This window comes from Nicotiana sylvestris, chromosome 1 (assembly GCF_000393655.2).
Source record: "Nicotiana sylvestris chromosome 1, ASM39365v2, whole genome shotgun sequence".
Lineage (NCBI taxonomy): Eukaryota > Viridiplantae > Streptophyta > Magnoliopsida > Solanales > Solanaceae > Nicotiana > Nicotiana sylvestris.
In genome coordinates, this window is record NC_091057.1 from 171354087 (window position 1) to 171373596 (window position 19510).

Below are 19510 nucleotides of genomic sequence, written 5' to 3' on the forward strand. Positions count from 1 at the left end.
GGCCAAGCTTTTGAAAGGAAAAAAAATACTTTTGAGGAGAAGCAGAAGCAGTTTTGGAGAAGCCGAAAAAAGTAGCTTCTCTCCAAAAACACTTTTTTGAAAAGCACCTATAAGAAAAATACACTTAGAAGCAGTTTTTTAAACCTTGGTCAAACACTAATTGCTACTCAGAAGTGCTTTTCAAACTAATTAGCCAAACACAAACTGCTTCTCACCAAACGTAATTTTGATAAAAGCACATTTTTGCAGTTTGGGCAAACATGCTATTAGTCCTGTAACATTTAGGGGTCGTTTGGTAGGATGCATTAGATAAGCTAATGCATGCATTAACTTTGTGTATTAATAATACATTGTTTGGTAGACATTTTGAACCTATGCATTAGTTATGCAAACATTAGTTATACATCCTATTTGGTATTATCCTATGCATAAATAATGCATAGAAAATAATGGTATTAGCAATGCAATGGGTTTTAATGCATGCATTAGATTAGTTAAAGACAAAATTATCCTTCAAAATTTATGCTTGATTAAAATATGCTAGTTAGTATATTAATGCAAGTTCAAAATAATCCAAATAGTGAGAAATAAATTTATATCCTAAATAAATAAATACTTAGCGTATTTTCTTTTTTTATAAATAAATATTTAATTTTATTTTACAATATAGGTAGACAAATAAAATAATTTTTTAAAACTTTTTCATATAAAAATATTTCTCAACATATGTTTCTTTTAAAAAGTTAGAGTGTGGACTAGTTTTGAGGGTATTTTTATAAACAAATAATTATTTTAAAAATTGTACAAATACTTTAATACATTAAACCAAACAATAAATAAAAAATATATCAGCATAACTAATATCAGCATAATTAATATAAGCATACCTTATTCAAGACTGTACAAACGACTTGTTAAAAGTCAATAGGTAACTGTCGCTGTTAGGATGAAAAATTAGGAAATCATTGTTGACTTTCCAGTGGTTCTTTAGGCAGAAAAAGCCGTTGTTTGCGACATCCAGTGCTCTGTGAATTAAGTGTAAGATGATTTATTTATCTATAATCGAAGTATATAATCCTAAAAATACCAAGTGTCAATCAATTTCATTCTTTTGATAATTTCTTATGTTTTTGTTAAGTTCAAACAATTCGACTGAAAAATGGGGAAAAAGCAAGTGATGGTGCCGGTTAACGAAGTAGACCTCACCGAAGTGAAATATGTGCCGGAAAAATTTGAAGGTTTGTATTTCATCTTTTTTTTTTTCATTTTAGTCCCTTAAATAGAGTTTCTTGGTTATGATCAAAGTTTCATTTTGCAGCTCCACATTTGACTGGTTTTTGGTTCAAGTTGTTTGTTAAAGTAATGGAGGCACCTTTAATTGGTTCCTTAATTACCAGTCACCTGAAGCAGAAGAATGGAATGACTGAGGTTTGTTTGTATCATTGTACGCACACTTGTGATTCTATGTATAAAAGGAGATTTTGAAATTAAAACTGATGGTTTTGATTGTCAGATTCTCAAGAATACCGTGATCCCGGAGGTGCCCATGTTCATTCCCCAGTTCCCTCTTCAAGGTTCAGTATTAAGCTCTTGCTGCTTTTATCTTTCAATTAGTTTATCATATTGTATGTTTAGTTTAGGGCACAATGGACGAAAAACCATCTATGTAGGTAATACCAATTAGTTAGGATTAGGTTTTACTCATGCTAATACATTTGCTTTGGGTCTTGTCAGAGATTTATATGTTGGTAAAAAATGGAGATAACTTCTAGTGCTAGTGAAGATAACTCCTTTCTTTTTCTTTCTAATAATATTAGGCTGAGACGAGCTCAAAATGGAGTGACATGGACAAGGAGGATTCATATAGCTGATATCAACTTGCTTGTGACTGACGCTTAATTGTTGTTGTATATTATGTGTTTAGTATACATCATTTTTTTTCTCGGAGTAGGAAGATACCGTTTCCTTTTGGATATTTCATTCCATTGAGATGGTTCTACTTAACTATCTTACTTGCCTCCTTGTTGTCTCTCTTCTTTTTTCTATTAGTCGGTGGCTCTTATAAACTTCTTGCCAATAAAAGTTCATGAGCTAATAGTTATCCTATATATCCAAGGCTAAGCTTTTTACCACTTAGATTTCACTCCTTGAGCATGACATTATTGCTGATAAACTAATGCTCAGCTGATTTTCTGACATGTAGCTGGAAAGAAGCATAACACTGTGGGCATTCCATGATTTGGTTGAAGTTGAAATTCAGGAATTATTAAGGTGCTTTTCTAATGTTACTGACTTATTTAGTATGTATATGAATCTAGATCCAGAGCCTGGAGTTGTTTGCTTAGAAGAAGATGGAAAACCTGAAGAACGGGTTGATTTAGCCTTGAAGTGTCTTCCACATTATGATCCTTCTAGCAGTTGGAATTCTGGTTCAGGAGAACCGTTCCGATTCCGCTACTGGAAAATTCGTGATTATGGATATGCTTACAGATCTAAGTTTACGACCCCATCTATGGCAAGTGACTTTCCATTGATTGTTCCTATTTTGGTCATCTTCAAGAGTAATAAAAAGCTCTATTGTGCTAAAGGTTGCAGAGCAGTTTATCTCAGCAATAGAGGTACTTAATGATAAGCAGCCCTCAGCACCATTATTAATCTCCTTCGACCCCAAGGAGGTGAGAAGGCAAGCTGCAGCTTCCACTCAAAGATTTGAGGAAGGTACTTTAATTTGTTGATGCGCTTAAATTGGCTGTTCTGAGAATCTACGCATTGCAATTCACAGTTTCTTGCATTTTTTTATTATAGTACAGGCCATCAAATAAAACTGAAGGTTGATATTAATTTCCTGCAAATAAAGCATATCTTGAATTGCTGTGCCAAGTCTGTAGATCTCATTACTGAAGCATTTTTCTTTTCATCTGTTTTTGTTTTATCCCGATGTGGTCATGGAGGAATACCATTGTCGATCTTGGATGGGATTTTAATTGCAGTCAAGGATGACATTGATTGCTTTCCTCATCCTTCAAAGGGTATGTGTTTAACTTCTCATTTCCTCTGCGAATATCTCTGCCATTTGTAGCTTAAAATTTTTCCCTGTAAAAAAGAGCAGGTGGTTCTACATGGTTTCATGAGGTTCGCCAGGTAAACATAGATGCAGTTTCTGTGTCAAGATTACGAAGCAGTGGTGCAATTTTAGTAGGAAAGACAAATATGCATGAGTTTGGTATGGGCACAACAGGGAATAATCCGAATTACGGGTAAACTTTTGCCTTGAACCTACAAATAAGCAAATGTTAGAAGCGGTAACCTTTTGACATGACTTCTTTTATTCTTTTTTTGTTAAAGCATACTTGATAAAGATATATGCTAACCATTGGTTTTGCGAATGTTGAAGAACAAATGCTGCTTGGGTATATTTTAGGTTGAGTGTATATTTTACCTTTAACATCACTAATGAGCATTTTCCTATGGCAGTACACCTGGAAATCCGCATAATCCAAAAAGATACACAGGTGGCTCTTCCTCAGGTTCAGCTGCAATTGTCGCTTCTGGATTGTGTTCAGCAGCATTGGGAACAGATGGTGGAGGTTGTATAACATATCAGGCTAGTGAATTAGTATCTTCTTTTGAAATAATTATAAGATTTTCAGGCTTTATTCATCTGAAGTCCAGGTTCAATACGAATTCCTGCTTCTCTTTGCGGGGTTGTCGGCTTGAAAACAACATTTGGACGGACTGACCTGACAGGGTAAGTTCATGAAGTGTAGATCAATGTGCATCTATACCAAATTGGTTTTATCCTTCTGAATATATTGTTTCTCCCGGTAAAACTTTTCTACTGTCAAAGCTATGATCTCCCTATACAACTTGCCAACTTCAGTTGCTACAGTTTAATTTTCTAACAGCCTAAAGGACTGTTCTTTCCTATATTTAGTTATCCGTAATTTATGGATTTTGGTTTTATCAAGTCTCTATGTTAACATTCAATATCATACCTTTCTTGGTCTTTTGTCTGAGATCAAGCTTTACTATCTGATCTTATCAGTTTATAGTTTGGTTCATCTCTGTTCTTTTATCAGGTCACTGTGGGAAGCAGGAACAGTCACGATTGCTGGACCCATCACAGCTACAGTTGAGGATGCCATACTTGTGTTAGTAATTGGTTTCACCCAATCTTTTTTTTACAAACAAATAGTCAATTCCGGTCATGAGCATATTTAAAGCATAATCTATCTTGTAATTGGCGCAGTTGCCTTATCACTTCTTCATATGCTATAGTAGTTTTATTTCGATTGAAATGTCATCTTATATGTTTTAACATAAATAGAATCCATAGAATGAATACATTAATCATTGAAACTAATTCTACTAGTAGATATCAAAACGATCTACATGAAAACTAATACACGAAATCACTCTAAGTTAAAAATATGCTTAGAGACTCTTGAATCTCATTATTTCTTGAATACTTGTAATAGGTGCTGAAAGTCAGATGTATTTTCTCCCTATGCCTTTAGAGTTCAAAGGCTATCAGAGTTAAAGATTAGAAGTTTACTGAAAAAAGTATAAAGCCACCAAGATAGTCAGCTTCCAAGGAACAATGCTAGACCCTAACCATGACAAAAGAATGTAAATTTCCTAACGCATGCCACCAGAGTCCTACTTTCTTCAATTAGGTTGTATATATGGGGATAAATTTTTGTTAAATTTGGTCAAGCTCTTGATCTGGTCATAAGACCACTCTTACAGTTGATATGTGTTGATTATTGCTATTTTTTTCCAACTTTTCAGGTATGCAGCAATCTTAGGATCCTCTCCAGCTGATCGAATTCCACTGAATCCTGTAATCACTCACAAAGTGTACTTTTGCAAAATTTCAAGATATTGTTCTGCTTGAGGGTCCAATTTGACTCTCCCCCCCCCCCCCGGGTCCTGTAAATACTGTAGCTAATATTTGTAAATAGGGCAGTGATCATTTTTCGACATTGAATTTTCCACTAATTGCAGTTATGTTGATCGCCTATGATACTCAAGCATGTTGATTACCTTAAAAACTGAAGTTTGAGGCATTTTTCTTCAGCGAGTCAGTGACCTGTTCTGCTCTTGGTTCAGTTTGGGGATGTGTTCTTCTGCTGAATGTCTCATTCCTATCCATCCTGCAGTATTCACCCTACTTGTATCATATAGAAGACTATTTCAGTTAACTTGCTGAAGAAAAAAAGTGACAATTGTCCATTGTAACCATGCTGTCTTAGGTCCCCAAAGTGGATTTGATATATCTATAAAAGACCAATCTTAATCATAGGTTAGTTTGATCCTATACTTGTACAGGAGACTGTTGATGTAGGTTCAATGCAGAATGAGATCTTTTCATTGGATTAAAAAGTTTTACTCTGCATTAAGCAAGCTGTTTTGTACTCGCATTATTATTAATTGATTTTTGTTCAGTCCCTCCCTTGTTTACCAGATTTATCTTCCAATGAGAGTTCAAACATTTTGGGATCACTTACCCTGGGAAAGTATACAAAGGTTTTGCACTTCTGGTTTTTTAAGGTTGTTGTTGATTTTAACCTTCTTGGTTGAACTTTGTCTGATATGAGACTATCTCTTGCAGTGGTTTAATGATGTTAGCTCAACTGATATAACTGATAAGTGTGAAGATGTCCTAAACCAATTATTTCATCTGCATGGGTGCAAAGTAAGTCCGTATCACCCTTTATTACCCTTTGTCATCTATTTCAGAAAACTTTATGCTTAAATTCAGATTCAGTTTCTGGATGTAACTTTGTTATTCTATTTTTATTGCTTTACTCTTTGCAATCAAGACAACAGAGATCGTCATACCGGAGCTTCGTGAGCTGCGCACAGCCCATACTGTTACTTTTGGATCTGAATCACTATGCTTATTGAATCCTGATTGCGAGGATGGGTATATCTATTTTCCGTTCAAGCTATTAGTACAACTGCTTGCAATCTTGTAGTTTGGACTAATATAACTTTTTTTCACTTTATGTAGGAAAGGAGTAAGATTGACTAATGATACTCGCACAAATCTAGCACTCTTCAGATCATTTGCAGCATCAGATTATGTTTCTGTCCAGCGCCTTAGGTAAAAAATAAGTTACTGAATTACTTGATACATGTTGAAACAATTTGTTCAGTTGCTGTTTGTTTTAATATCGAATTAGGGATGTGAAAACTGCATTTGTGTTGTGGATCAGTGGCATATACGTATGATTCTACATTTAGATAAACTTTTCTAGCTTTAACTACATCAGCAATTTTAGGTTTTGCTTAGCTCACTTTAAGCTCATTGTGTGTAAAAGCTTAAAAGTTATCATCTTCGTATCCTGATTTTAAATTTTCAACTAGAACAAGATATTCTCAGAGCTTGTGGATGGAAACAAATTTATCTTCTACTAGAAGAGCACATTAGAATCCATGTTCACGCCTTTAATTTCATTGTTAGTTTAGTCCATAGTTACTTTGTATTTCTGAAGTGTCATCTAATGGTTCTTTTTGTCTTATGTTTGGCAACGTGTTAAGTGTCAGATGTACTACTAGATTTTATCTAAATATTAAAGGATTTCAAGACTCGCTACAGAATTGCATTTAGAAATATGATAAAATTTGTTCAACTTATTCAGCTTTCCTGTGTCTCTTCTTGCAGGCGAAGGATAATGTACTACCACATGGAGATTTTCAAGAAAGTAGATGTCATTGTAACACCTACCACTGGGTAAACTAAGTTTTTGCACTTTTTGTGCCCTTATATCTATAAATACACTTCTTCCATATCCTGTTTGTTGCATAAGTAGCTACTATCCATTGCATGTATTGTGCGAGTTGTTGGTTGATCTCTGTTAGATTTGTCATAAGACATAGTACTTATGCATCTCCCAATCTCACATATCTCGCATGGTATAAGAGCTCTTATAAGAGGGAAACCTGTGTTTGTTTTCAATGATTTGGAAAGTTGAACTAAAAGATAAACCGACCTTTGAGTTGCATGATAGTGTTGGCAATTTTCCTCAATCTTCTGGTTGATGGATGTTTCAGGAAGTTGGTTTCAGAAATAGTTGTTATGTCACAAGAAAAGAGTTTTTTCTGGTGTCCTCTTGCTATTGATATAAGATTTTACTCAACGACAGTAAAAATCATACAAGATTAGCGCAAAATAGGAGTTATATATTTCTTTTCACTTAATGTGGAAAATGTCTGAGTGAATGATTCAATAAGAGTATTAGAGATTAGGATACTTCTCGTGTCCTTGAAATTGTACCCCATATTTTAGCCTTTTGAGAGGAGCTCGTACCATATATTTTAGCATGATGATCAGAATCACATTTGTCTGTTGTTATGATCTACAGAGGAGTTTCATTGAATACCTCACTGATGAAGTTTTCACATCAAATGTAAATGTGCATGTTCATATAGGAGGACACATACTGAGGCTTATCTATCATAGAACAAAATATTTTTGAATTTAGCCCCAAGTAATTATATCTTCCTTTTTTTTCAACTGAAGTAGCTGGCTAGTACTTTGTGTATACTGTCATTCATGTCAATATGTTTCAGGACTAACTGACACTTAAATTCATAACTTCTATTTTTATTTTCTTCCAGAATGACAGCTCCAGAAATTCCAGAAAGTGCTCTTGAAGTTGGAGAGACAAATTTGCAAGTTGTAGGTAGGTTAACATCATTTTATTACTTTGTGGTTTCTATGGATTGCATCTGGGGTGTCAAATAGGTGGGTTGGGCTATATTTGGGCTGGTCAAAACGGGTTGAACTAATAAACTAGTTGGGTCATAACCCCTTCAAAGTTTGCTTGGGTCACGGTAGGGGGGGTCAGTTTGGGCTATTCGATGGGTCATAAACCAAAATTTGATTTTTGCATGCATTGGAGACAGGTATTGTACTTTGGTATTGGAAGTCCTGAAGCGTTTTATCTCACACAATATTTTTAATACTACTACATTTCTTTTTGTTACGATGAGCACTTCCTGATGATGTAACTTTATTTTAGACTACTTAATACTTACTCTTTGCTATTCTTTCAGCAAGCCTAATGCAATTTGCTATAACAGCAAACATTCTCGGGCTTCCAGCAATTTCTGTCCCTGTAAGTGACATTCATCTTTTTCCTGTTAGGCAGTCCACTGAGAGTAAATCTCAGAAAAGGATTTGGAATGGAAGGACCTGCATGTTGATGATATGCAAACAAGCTTCTAAGCATTTCAACCTAATAATATTACAATAGATCTATCATATATATAAAATATTGCGCTAGGAAATCGGTGAATATGGGATTGTAGGAAGGAATAAGTGCCAATTTTGATTTCCCTCAGCAAATTCCTCATTAATTATGTTGAAACCGGTCGTGCAAGTGCAAATTTTATTCTTCTCTTTATTCACATTAACTCAGACCAGATAATGTTTGTACGAAAAACCTGAAGATGTGAAGAGATGTTTTTACAAATCACAAAAAGATACAAAAAAGATCCAAGGTTTTGATTGACTATTAAGAAGAGTTTATTCTTCATTCTTCTTTTTGTCGGGAAATAGGTAAACTTAGAGCATCCTTTTATATGTGGCTTCAGTATTCCAAAATCATTAATTACACAAATAGCTTTGCTAGGTTTTTCTGTAGTTCAGTATGGACAAAATTTAACTATCACTACCACAAGAACGGAACTTCTCAGTCAGATACTTTCTGGTGTGCCACTTCCACATCCTCTTGAAAGGCACATCATTAACTATTTTCTCTCCTATAGCATGTCGAGTCTCGCTTTGTTCTTATTTCATTCCTATTGCTAGCTTGATCTCCTTTTAGCCTTTGAAATTTCAGCATACCATTCTTCGTTTAGTAGCAGCTAATTTCTTTAGATATAGGAATGTAGACAATTGGCCATAGACATGCTCATGGATTGACTATGAAATAAGAGATAAAGCAGATTATAACTCCTCCCAGATCACAGTATTCTTTTGGATGTCCTATAAAGTTTCTATGTATGTGGTAGAAGATTTATAATCCGAGTTTTCGTAGGAACATGAAGTGCATAGCTACAAGAACACTAGAGCTATCTGACATAGTGAAAATATTAAAATAGATCTATTGGTGCTTTCTGCATGCTAGTTTACTGTCAAGGACCTGCTCAACTTCTTTCCTTTTAATTTTGACATGCAGCAGAAAAATAGACGTCTGAACTTATCTCTCTTCACAACTTCTCGGTCTGTATTTGCATGACGTCTGTTTCCTTTTAGTGGCGGACCCAAGATTTTGTACAAGCGGGTTCAATCTTAAAAGTATATAACTTTAGTGGTAAAATAGTAGTTGTCAAGTGGGTTCAAATAACATATTTATACAAAATTTACGCAGCTTAGTCATAATTTATACATATACACAATATTATTTTTTGATGAAGCGGGTTCAGTTGAATCCGCTTGCCACCACGTGCGTCCGCCACTGTTTCATTTAACACTAAGATCTCTCTTGATGACTACCAATATAGGATCATAATTATTCATTCTAAAGCATGTGGATGTCAATTGTCGATCAACATCATGTGTTCCAAAATTTACCTTACCTTACTAATTCACCTTTCTTTCTCTTTTGTTTTTTTTCATATGCTTAGATTGGTTATGATAAGCAAGGACTTCCAATAGGTTTGCAGCTTATTGGTCGTCCGTGGTGTGAAGCTACAATCTTGCGTTTAGCTAGTGTGATAGAGGTATTCTCCTCCATCTCTACCACCACCCGCCCCAACCAACTATAACTGCTAAAATTTACAACAGATTATTGACGGGAGATTTTGATTTGTGCTTTCAGGAATTCTCTGCAGAGTATAGGAAGAAGCCAATGGAGTTCTATGACATCTTGAAAGTGAAGTGAGAATAATGTGTAAGTTAGTTTGTTATTTTAAAATTGGGAAGTGTGTAATTGTTCCCATATCAGAAGAGAGAAGTCTCTTTTGGAGCCTTTTAAGCACTTGTCACTTTCATGCCTTTGATTTAGGACACACTTAGAAGTGTGTGCAACTAAGTACACTAAATATTTATATATTATTATACAATCAAAAAGGGGGGTCCGTTGGTTGCCTATAAATACACAAGAATTCCCAACATGTAAAAAAAAATCACAAGGAAGAGAGCGAGGGAACTGACAGGAATAAGCTTAAGCCTAACCTCAGGGTAAGAAAAGATTTCATCACAAATGAACTTACTCAAAGTCTCAGAGAATGAATCGAATAAGAGCTGAAGCATAATACTCCTAGATATAGAAATGTGGTTGCTTTTCAATAATTATATCTAGTGGATTTTGGTGATATTTGCCTTTGCTTCATGTATTTAGTACCAGCAACCTTTCTGTAATTTGGACCAAATTACGAAAAAGCAAACGATAATTAGAGCAGTTAAAGAGATACAACAGAGGCAAAGGGAACTTGTGAAAAGTACAACACATCATCTTACAGGGAACCACACTCATTTTCCAAAAAGAGCACCAAAATAGCTTTGATTAACATAAACATAAGGGCAAACATTACGTGATAAAAGGTCTAATCTAGGGACAAAATAGATTTACTAAAAGAACATTTGTTGCAAATCACAGATTTCCAATAATATTTCGATTTCTATGTATCAATATGCTGGTTTTCTTCTTCTTTGATCTCGGTAGGGTCCTTCTTCCTCCTTATCCTTCAAGAAGCCTAGGATGACAAGAAAAACAAAAAAGAAGAATGCCCAGAGGCCTCCACCACCCCCACCTGCCCAATGGCCTCCCCCACCCCCACCCCCACCCCAACCCCAACCCCCATCCCCACCCCCACTCCACCACACGCTGCCATCATCATCACGAGGGGGAAACCCAGCCCCACCATCGTCGAGATCAGGAGATTTCTCCTTCCCTGCATTCAACCCAGATATATCAGCATCAAATGATACTTTGCACAGGATCTTTATAGAATATAAGCATGGCTGCTTATTTTTTGGTGGATAAAATTGCTGAAAAATGTGAAGAGCCGCATTGTGCATAACTTTAAGCAACAAAACAATGACTTTTAATAACACTGCTTTCTAAATCAACAGGGCGGGATGCGGTCACCACTAACCATAAGCATAACAGTGAAAACAGCTAACATGTAAAATATGGATTGTTTTATTTCCATTCATTTTGTTCCACCAGTTTCCGTAAAGAACAACAACAACGACCCAGTGAAATCCTACTAGTGGAATCTGGGGAGGGTCGTGTGTACGCAGACCTGGTGCAACTGTAATGGTTGAATTTGCCTTTGTAAGAGTCTGCATCTGGCCTTTAGTTGCACATCTGGCACTCTGCATTAAATGCAAAATTGAAAGGTTGAACAGGGAATACTAGTGGCTATAAATGTTACTAGAATGATGCAGGAAATGGAAAGCCAAAAACTAAATGCAGGCAGTAGTAATCGGAGCAGCAGTAATCGGAGCAGCAGTATCAAGAACATCAATATACATAAGTGATGAGGTCCTAAACTCCTAATTCCCATTGTTTCTTTTTTAGATAAAAGTTTGGTAGATCCTATTTCCAATTGTCTATAACTAGAAATGCATTACACTACCACTTTCAAGTAACAAACAAGGATATATTTCCACATTTTACCAATCCATATCAATAAACAACAACAATAAAGTATAATCCCACAAGTGGGTCTGGGGAGGATAGTGTGTACGCAGACCTTACCCCTACCTTGAGGGGTAGAGAGGCCATATCTATAAGCAACGAGTTGCAAATAGAAAGGCTAATCAACTTGAGTTCCGGGCATTTGTTTTAGTGAGTGCAGTTGTTTACAATATACTGACTGCAGAAGGAGAAATAGTCCAATGTGATAACTTATGCCCATTCTGAAGCTCTGAAGCTTCTCACAGCAAACGTCGCACAAAATTAATATATAAGACATGACAAGTACGACTGATCCACTAGAATCATTAGGGGCATGTAACTAAACAGCGCAATGCTAGCAGTTGCACAAACAGTAGTACCCAAAGAAATGTTACCAGAGCAGCAACACATATTAATGAAGCGCGCTTTTCTTGAACAGGACATATCAAGTGTCTTCCATTGTTAATAAACTGAGACTGCATGCCAAGCGGCTGGTGGCCAAAAGATACTATTGGCTTGAATTGCTTCAGGCATTCAGCGTCTGCTCTCACTGTGACAACAATATCCAACGATTAACAACATAGATAGCACAAGCTGCAGGATAAGCAGCAAATCTTCAAATGGTTTTGCCAACGATGAATTTTAAAGTATCAAATCTTTTGATGACATCTTTGTCAAACCTTAAACATAAATGTTCAATTCAGTTACTTCAGAAGCTAACACCATCACATCAAGTTAACCAGAAAATCAAAGGCGAGCTTTTTTATTTTTAAGTGTTTCTTTTCACAGGTAAACTCAAAGACAAAACCTTTTGACTTAGGGCAAAGGATGCATCTTAGAATTTAAAGGAGTTGAACAACACCAAATTCAAGAAAAGCTAAGATGATAAATCATACACATTTTTACTGATTTGCAGTAAGAAAAAGTATTTCAACATGTTGGTGATGCAAATTTATGTTTTCATGGAGAGAAAGAGAGAGTGCTAAAACAGTCAAAACTTATATGCAGAACAGCAACTGCAATGTTACAAAAAGATCATTACTTCATGTTACGTCCTGACGTAATTCCTACAGCACTTACGTAGCAATGGCTGTTCAGATATTCGTACATCTAATGTAACAAAGGCTCCTCAGTGAGATAACAAGAAGAGAAGCTGATATATACGGAGTAATATATTAATGTTTGACATGATCAAAGGATATGAAAGTTTTCATTGTGTGCTCCTAATTACATGAAAAAATAGTAATCTGGCCTTCCTTTAAATACATGCAGAGGTACTTATCAAAAGGAATCAGTCAAGGAATATACACAAACATACCTATTGGCAAAGTAGGTGCACTCATAGAGGTACTGGCAGATAACATCTCTTTGAAAAAATTCTGTCTCTCCCTGAAATTGAACTCCTACTAGAATCCTGAAATACAAAAGGAAGAGTAGATTGAGTATGCAATCAACAACAATAACAAGAAGTCAACAACTACATGTCAATCGCGAATAAGTTGGGAGAGAATCTATTGATCATGTTTCTCCATTTAAGGTCAACTCATGTCATCATCACACCATATAGAATAATCAGTGAAAAACAAGTTTAATATATATAAACTAGTAGAATAATCATTATAGAAAAGCAAGAAACTAGGTACTAACAAGACTAAAACCTATTCCCACCTATATCAATCTTTTTCCTCCATTGTGTCTTATCTTTAGCTAAGTCTGCATTTATTCCAAGAAATTGTAGGTCTTTCGGTAGAACTTCTTTCCATGTGATTTTAGGTCTACCTCGTCCCCTTTTAACATCTTAACTTACCATAATTTCACACCCATGGACCGGTACATTTGGAGGTCAACTCAGGACATGACCAATCCATCTCAAACAACCTTCTCTTATTTTATCCTCGGTGCCTACTACATGCATCTTCTAGTGAATGATATTTTTAAATCTTATCTGATCTTGTATGACCACACATCCATCTTAGCCTTCGCATCTCCGCAAAACTAATCTTTTGAATATGTTGAACTTAAGTGACCTAACATTCACTACCATATAGCAGTATCAGTCCTATAATTGTTCTATAGAACTTGCCTTTCACTTTGGTAGGCATCCTTCTATCACATAATAACTCCCCTGGTAGCACATCTCCATTTCAACCATCCGGTTTTAATTCTACGAGTAATATCTCCATCTATCATTCCGTTCTCTTGAAACCATATTCTCATGTTTTTCCACAAGCACAACGATACCATGAACCGAATCGCTTATTCCTACAAATCGAATGGCCTTTCTTGCCTCTGGTAGGCAAAACAAGATTACCAACGAAAGGATATCAATGTCCAATATCAGCTTTACTCTTAGATCAGATGTCACATGTATTCTGTTCCATAACCAAATATACACCACCCAAGAATTCCTTCTTAAGGACGAGGATCATAAAGGCTCTTATTGGATCAGACTCTAATTCTCTAATACCTTAACTAATCCAGAAACAAGACAGGGCAATCTGCTAAGATATTTCCAAATTGCTTTTCTTAAATACATAAGATACTATTTATTTATATAAAAAAATTACAGTTAATTGAAGCTTTGTTTAGGGTGCTTAATTTAGTCCGACTCATAGTTAATTCGGCGCTCACCTTCTGATACAGAAAACAGCGGTTGCCAAGTTTCTGAAGCTGCTCGATTAGAATCCCATGTGAAATAAAAAAATTAACAGAGAATCACTAAACGTAGAAATCATGAACTTATGCCATTGCTTCTAATCCCGTTAGTAGGATGCAAATTATGTGGTTCGCTTCTCTATTTATTAGGTCATTAGAGGTAAAATCTTTGGGATGAAATTTTATGTTGTGTTTGGTAATGATGGAAACTATTCCTCATGCAAGAAAATAGCGAAATTTCTCATAGGAGTACTATTTTATTTTTTAGTAGAGAAATTATTTTTTGATGTTTGGTTATCGGAAGATATTTTTAAAGAAAACATTTTTCCACCAAAAATAGCAGTAAAATTTAAGTAAAAATTGCACGGGACACCCTAATAGGGCGTCTTCATTTAATATATACCTATTTTTTTAAAAAGTTTTAACTTGTACCCAGTTTTTAAATAACTTCAGCCTATTTCTCCTCCTCCTTCTCCTCCTTCGTTTTCTTCTTCTTCTTCAATTAACAACTGAAAGGCTCAACATCAACGAAATCCGATTACATTCTCTTTCAAAAAAATCAGCTTAGTGATATGCATTAGCTACGGTAAGCAACTTACACCAACCCTGCCTAAAGATAAGCCTGAAGAGTTTGTCTTAATCTGCAAATGATGAAAATTGTAAAAAGATCCATCATTTGCTTAAACTGCAACTCATACACCAAAGTGCACTTGCCATAATATTGCACTAGTTGTAACATAAAATTTAAAATGAACTACATTTTGATAATTAAATACTTTTCTGTTTTCGTAGTGATCAAAAGTTGAACTTCGTGGCCATATTCCTTTTACTACACAACAAACAAAATATTATTCACTACAATTACTTTATAAAGTTTTTGCTGGATTCAAGTTTTTGCTTATGGTCTTATGGATTCAACTTCAACTTATATAGTACTGAAGTTTTTACAAATGAATTAAATAACTTCAATATCTTCTGCTGAAGCTTTTGAAAAAGCTTATCCAGGGCAAAAAAACTTCAACTTATTTAGTGCTGAAGTTTTTACAAATGAACTAAATAACTTCAGCATCTTCTGCTGAAGTTTTTGAAAAAGCTTTACGACAAAACTAATGAATCCAGGACAAAAAAAACTTCAGCTATTTTAGTCCTGAAGTTTTTACAAATGAACTAAATAACTTCAGCATCTTATCCAGGTTAAAAAAAACTTCAGCACTGGCTTTGCTACTTCAGGCCCGTCTACTAGAATGCTGAAGTTTTGCGTGATTGTCTTTGTTACTTCAGCCCCGTATGCTGAAGTTACGCGAAAAAATAGGTACGCTTGCAATTTTTTTTTGCAAAGCGGGCACAAATTAAAACGTGACCCAAAAAGCGGGTATAGATGCAAATCCCCCAAAATTTAACCAAGAACTTATAATACATGATTATCGATTTTAAAACACAAGAAAATCATTAAAATACAACTTATCTAGAGCCCGTTTGGATGGGTTTGTTGTAAGTGACTGTGAGCACGTGATTTTTGCCCTATATGAATTACTCCTATAAATTCAAAACAAAATAATTTTTGTTAGTGTTTGCAATTTTGTGGATTTTCGTGGCATTTTCTGTTAATTGTTTGCATTTTGGTTGTGCATTATAATTAGTGAAAAATACAAAAAGAATATGTTGTATTTGCATTTAGGATTTAATTCTACATTTTAGGATTAATTAACAAATTAGTTGTTTCATAAAAATTGGAAAAATCACAAAAAAATAGTTTATTTTGCGCTTTTTAATTTTAATCTCTATTTTCGGTATTTTTTCCTTGAATTTGGTTTATAATTAGTTGTAGTAATTATTATTTAGAGTTAGTTAATTTAGTTTGATAGGAATATTTGGTTTGGTATTTAGTTTAGGTTTTATTTTTAATTTTTTATTTAATTTTGGAAAAAAAAAAATTGAAATTGAAAAAAAGAGAAAAGGGTTGTGAATTGGGCTTATCAATTGAATTTCCCCTCAGGCCCAAACATTTCCCCCGAAACCCAGCCCAAAACCTGCCCCTAATGCCCGGTCCCCCCCAAACCTAAACGACGTCGTTCCGTGAAAGAAAGATATGGGCCGTCGAGTTGTTCTAATCCAACGACGGGGAAGTGGGGAGGGCTTAATATTTAAGTGTCTTAATCTCACTACCCCCCAAACCCCGTCTCTCATCTCCCTCACTCCTCTCACAGACCACCCTAAGAAACCCTAGCGCCGCCCTCATATTCTCGCCGCTTTAGCCCGGTGGCGCCACCTCTGTTCACCGCCAGAATAACACCCCATGACCACCAAGCCCCCTCATTCCAAATCCTTGATTGGTTTCCCTCAAATCGTAGCTCAGCTCGTCGAATCTTGAATCTAGTTCAAGCCCTAAAATTCCAAACCAACTCAAATTCAAGATCTCAGTGGGATTTGGGTCTAGTTCGACGTTATTCATGTGTTCTTGACAAGAACACATTATTAATGTCAAACTTGACCGGGAAATTCTGAAGATTCGAAGTTCTCGCATTTCTTACGGGCCGGGTTATTTGTTTTCAACTTCTGAGTTGATTTTCATGTGAGTTTTTACCATCTTCCTATGTTCCTTTTGTGCATGTTTTGATTTTTATTTCTCTTTTCTTATTTGTTTCTCCGATATTCCAATTCTTTTGCATGTTTTTCGTCTTAAGTTAATTAGTGTTTCCGAATTTGAAGATTAGTTTAATTGGTTTGCCCGTGCTACTTGGTCCCCTGAAGTTGTTAGGACAAAGAGTCTGTGACTTGGTTTAGTCCCCTTCCCCCTTGTATTGTTTTTTTTCCTCTCTTTCTTCGAGTTCTTCTATGAAACCTCGAGTAAAATTCGGCTCAAAAGAAAAGGTCTAGCCCATGATTGGTAGACTCAAACACACGAACCTGGGTCAACTTGGCCCATGTTTTGGCCAGGTTGTCTGAAGTAAAAACAGGATGCTTAGGTGGTAAATTGGGGAATATAGGTAGGAGAATCTTATATAACTGAACTAAGAAGCTTCCTAGAAGCTGGGGTGAGGGGTATTTTGAAATTCTGAGGTTTACACTAGGGATTTCTAAGCTAAAATGAAAATTTCAGAAGGTTTTAAGTGCAACTTTGAACTCTTTGAGGCTGCCCTAGTGCCTTACCTATAAAGGCATCCTAACTTGACTCTCAAAAAGAAATATAGATAGAAAAATACAGAAAATCAGAGTCGATTGAAAATCAAAGAAAACATTGTTCCATTGAATTCCCAGCTTTGGTCTTTGAAATTTTTCAAATACTAAAACATTTTCTGACTCTCTGAGATAAAAATAGTTTAAATCTGATTTTTGAAAGTTCTGGGTTGAGTTCTGTTGCCTGGTTACTGTTCCATTGGATTGTAAATCAATTTTTCTGGTTTCATTTGCTGAAATTGGTCTGTGTTGTTGCTGCTGTCAATTTTTGCTGTTTTTGTTCTAATTTCAACTGAGTTTCTCCTTTTGTTTTGCTGCTTGTTACCAGGTATCTTCCAAACCATTGTCAACAAGTGATTAGGAACATGTACTTCGAGCTGAAGCCTGACTAAATACAAGTTGTTGAATTTCCTTTCATTGGCTTCTTCTGTGTCTTTAAATGTTCTGCAATAGACTCTGTATTATGCATGGTAGCTCGATTATCTTATGGCATTGGTATGCTGTAAAAATGAACCTGTGCTCTTTAAGAGTTTGGGGTGTTGATTTTTCTTCTTCTTTTGATTCAAGTGAATGGTGCAAATTTCCTAAATTTCGTTACTATCAATATTGAGGAAGAGTTAAGTGAGTTTAAGTTCAAGTTTGTTTGCGAATTTAGCTTAGAATTGAATTCAAACATGAATATTTGGGTAGCTGAAGTCGAGCATGTGTTTTTAGTAGCCTTTGAAACTGCTTTGTGTCCCAATTACTGTGTAGGGATGAGGGTTAACAGGTTTATTGTTGTTGCAAATGGTAGTTTGTTGATTGGAATAGACTCGATATCCAGTATTGATCTTCAGCCTTGATTTTACAAGATTTGAGTTCACTAAGCCTTGGATTCTGGGCTATGTGCAAAGAAGAACAGTGTGTCAATGCTATCTGGGCTTATGTTTTGAGCCCAACAACATGTTTAATTGTTGTTGCTGGATTCATTTTCCACAGCAGACTTGGCTTGAATTGCGAGAAATTAGCGTCCAGAATTCTGTCTAATCAGTTCATGTCCATATAGTTAAAATCCAAGAGTAAGAAAAAATGTTACTTCAAGCTTTGTTTCAGATAGTTTCGATTGATTTGGGATTAATTAACTTTTGTACCAAATTGTTTGTTCCCCATGATTGGGCCTAACATTAGCCCAATTGAATGAAAGGTTCCAAGTAACTTAGACTGCCCTTTTCGCCCGTCTATTCTCTGGGGCGGGATTCGATATGTGAGCCCGATTTTCTTCGTAGTGGCATTTGCGCAAACAAAGGTTCCGAATTATATTTTGTTGAAGTTAATTAAGCTCTCCTTGATTTAAGGCGCGCCATATTAGATGATGTAAATAGTTTATGGCCCTCATGAGTGAGTTTAGAAACCTTTTGGGGTTAGAATAAATCGGGGTGTGCCATGCCAAACAAAATCTCAAAATATGTGGCCCTCGCTTAATTAACTTTAATCCTCTAGAAATTGAGGCATGCCATTTAGCAAACTTTTCATGGCCCTCGCAAAGTTGCAAACGCGTAGTCGCTTTATGAGCGTTATTCTAATAATTAATTTCCTAAACTCGGGTGCGCATTTATGTGACCCAAATCCAAATCTTAAAACGTTGACTAAAATGTGTTTAGGATTGCGGGTGCATTTCATGTGACGCGATCCAAAGGCACGTTTTAAACGACGTTCAATCTTCTTTAAAATTAATTAAAAGCGGTTAAAAGCTAAAATGCACATAGGTCTAAAAGTGTTTTTAAAATCAAATAATTGAGCCAAAAATAACAGTTGAGCGACCGTGCTAGAACCACAGAACTCGGGAATGCCTAACACCTTCTCCCAGGTTAACATAATTCCTTACTCGGATTTCTGGTTCGCTGACTGTTAAACAGAGTCAATCCTTTCCTCGATTCGGGATTTGAACCGGTGACTTGGGACACCATAAAATTATCCCAAGTGGCGACTCTGAATAAACAAAAGTAATCCCGTTTCGATTGTCACTTTAAATTGGAAAAACTCCCTTATACCCCTTTCGC

The 19510-nt window shown here is 35.6% G+C and overlaps 2 protein-coding genes across 3 annotated transcripts; one reads left to right on the forward strand and one right to left on the reverse strand.

The window, feature by feature from the left end:
* Positions 1-920: 920 nt before the first annotated feature.
* Positions 921-9984, forward strand: LOC104218113 (fatty acid amide hydrolase-like). Of its 2 annotated transcripts, none has more exons than XM_070171081.1 (21): positions 921-1038; positions 1139-1238; positions 1319-1428; positions 1514-1574; positions 2319-2515; positions 2589-2718; positions 2952-3029; positions 3110-3257; positions 3475-3587; positions 3673-3748; positions 4080-4151; positions 4792-4843; positions 5449-5529; positions 5615-5698; positions 5826-5929; positions 6017-6109; positions 6671-6739; positions 7627-7691; positions 8065-8126; positions 9640-9735; positions 9834-9984. In XM_070171081.1, the coding sequence occupies exons 2-21, from the start codon at positions 1160-1162 to the stop codon at positions 9894-9896; spliced, it is 1833 nt and encodes a 610-aa protein (XP_070027182.1). In that variant the 5' UTR covers positions 921-1038; positions 1139-1159; the 3' UTR covers positions 9897-9984. The 2 variants fall into 2 exon arrangements, with proteins under 2 accessions (XP_070027182.1, XP_070027183.1); XM_070171082.1 differs by having other exon boundaries at positions 2601-2718.
* A 658-nt stretch (positions 9985-10642) lies between these two features.
* LOC104223220 (protein YELLOW LEAF 1, choloroplastic-like) lies at positions 10643-14448 on the reverse strand. The gene is made up of 5 exons (XM_070156425.1): positions 14271-14448; positions 12958-13053; positions 12035-12189; positions 11263-11335; positions 10643-10908 (listed from the first exon to the last, which is right to left on the reverse strand). Exons 2-5 carry the CDS (start codon positions 13001-13003, stop codon positions 10643-10645), a joined length of 540 nt encoding a protein of 179 aa, XP_070012526.1. The 5' UTR covers positions 13004-13053; positions 14271-14448.
* Between the last annotated feature and the right edge of the window lie 5062 nt (positions 14449-19510).

Bases quoted from the DNA above. Each gene is read 5' to 3' on its own strand.
- LOC104218113 (XM_070171081.1), top strand. From the start codon at position 1,160: ATGGGGAAAAAGCAAGTGATGGTGCCGGTTAACGAAGTAGACCTCACC. The intron at 3,030-3,109 runs GTATGTGTTTAA...AAAAAAGAGCAG, and splicing joins CTTTCCTCATCCTTCAAAGG to GTGGTTCTACATGGTTTCAT. The intron at 8,127-9,639 runs GTAAGTGACATT...TCATATGCTTAG, and splicing joins TTCCAGCAATTTCTGTCCCT to ATTGGTTATGATAAGCAAGG.
- LOC104223220 (XM_070156425.1), bottom strand. From the start codon at position 13,003: ATGTTATCTGCCAGTACCTCTATGAGTGCACCTACTTTGCCAATAG. The intron at 11,336-12,034 runs GTAACATTTCTT...CATTTAATGCAG, and splicing joins TAATATGTGTTGCTGCTCTG to AGTGCCAGATGTGCAACTAA. The intron at 10,909-11,262 runs GTCTGCGTACAC...GGTTGAATGCAG, and splicing joins AACCATTACAGTTGCACCAG to GGAAGGAGAAATCTCCTGAT.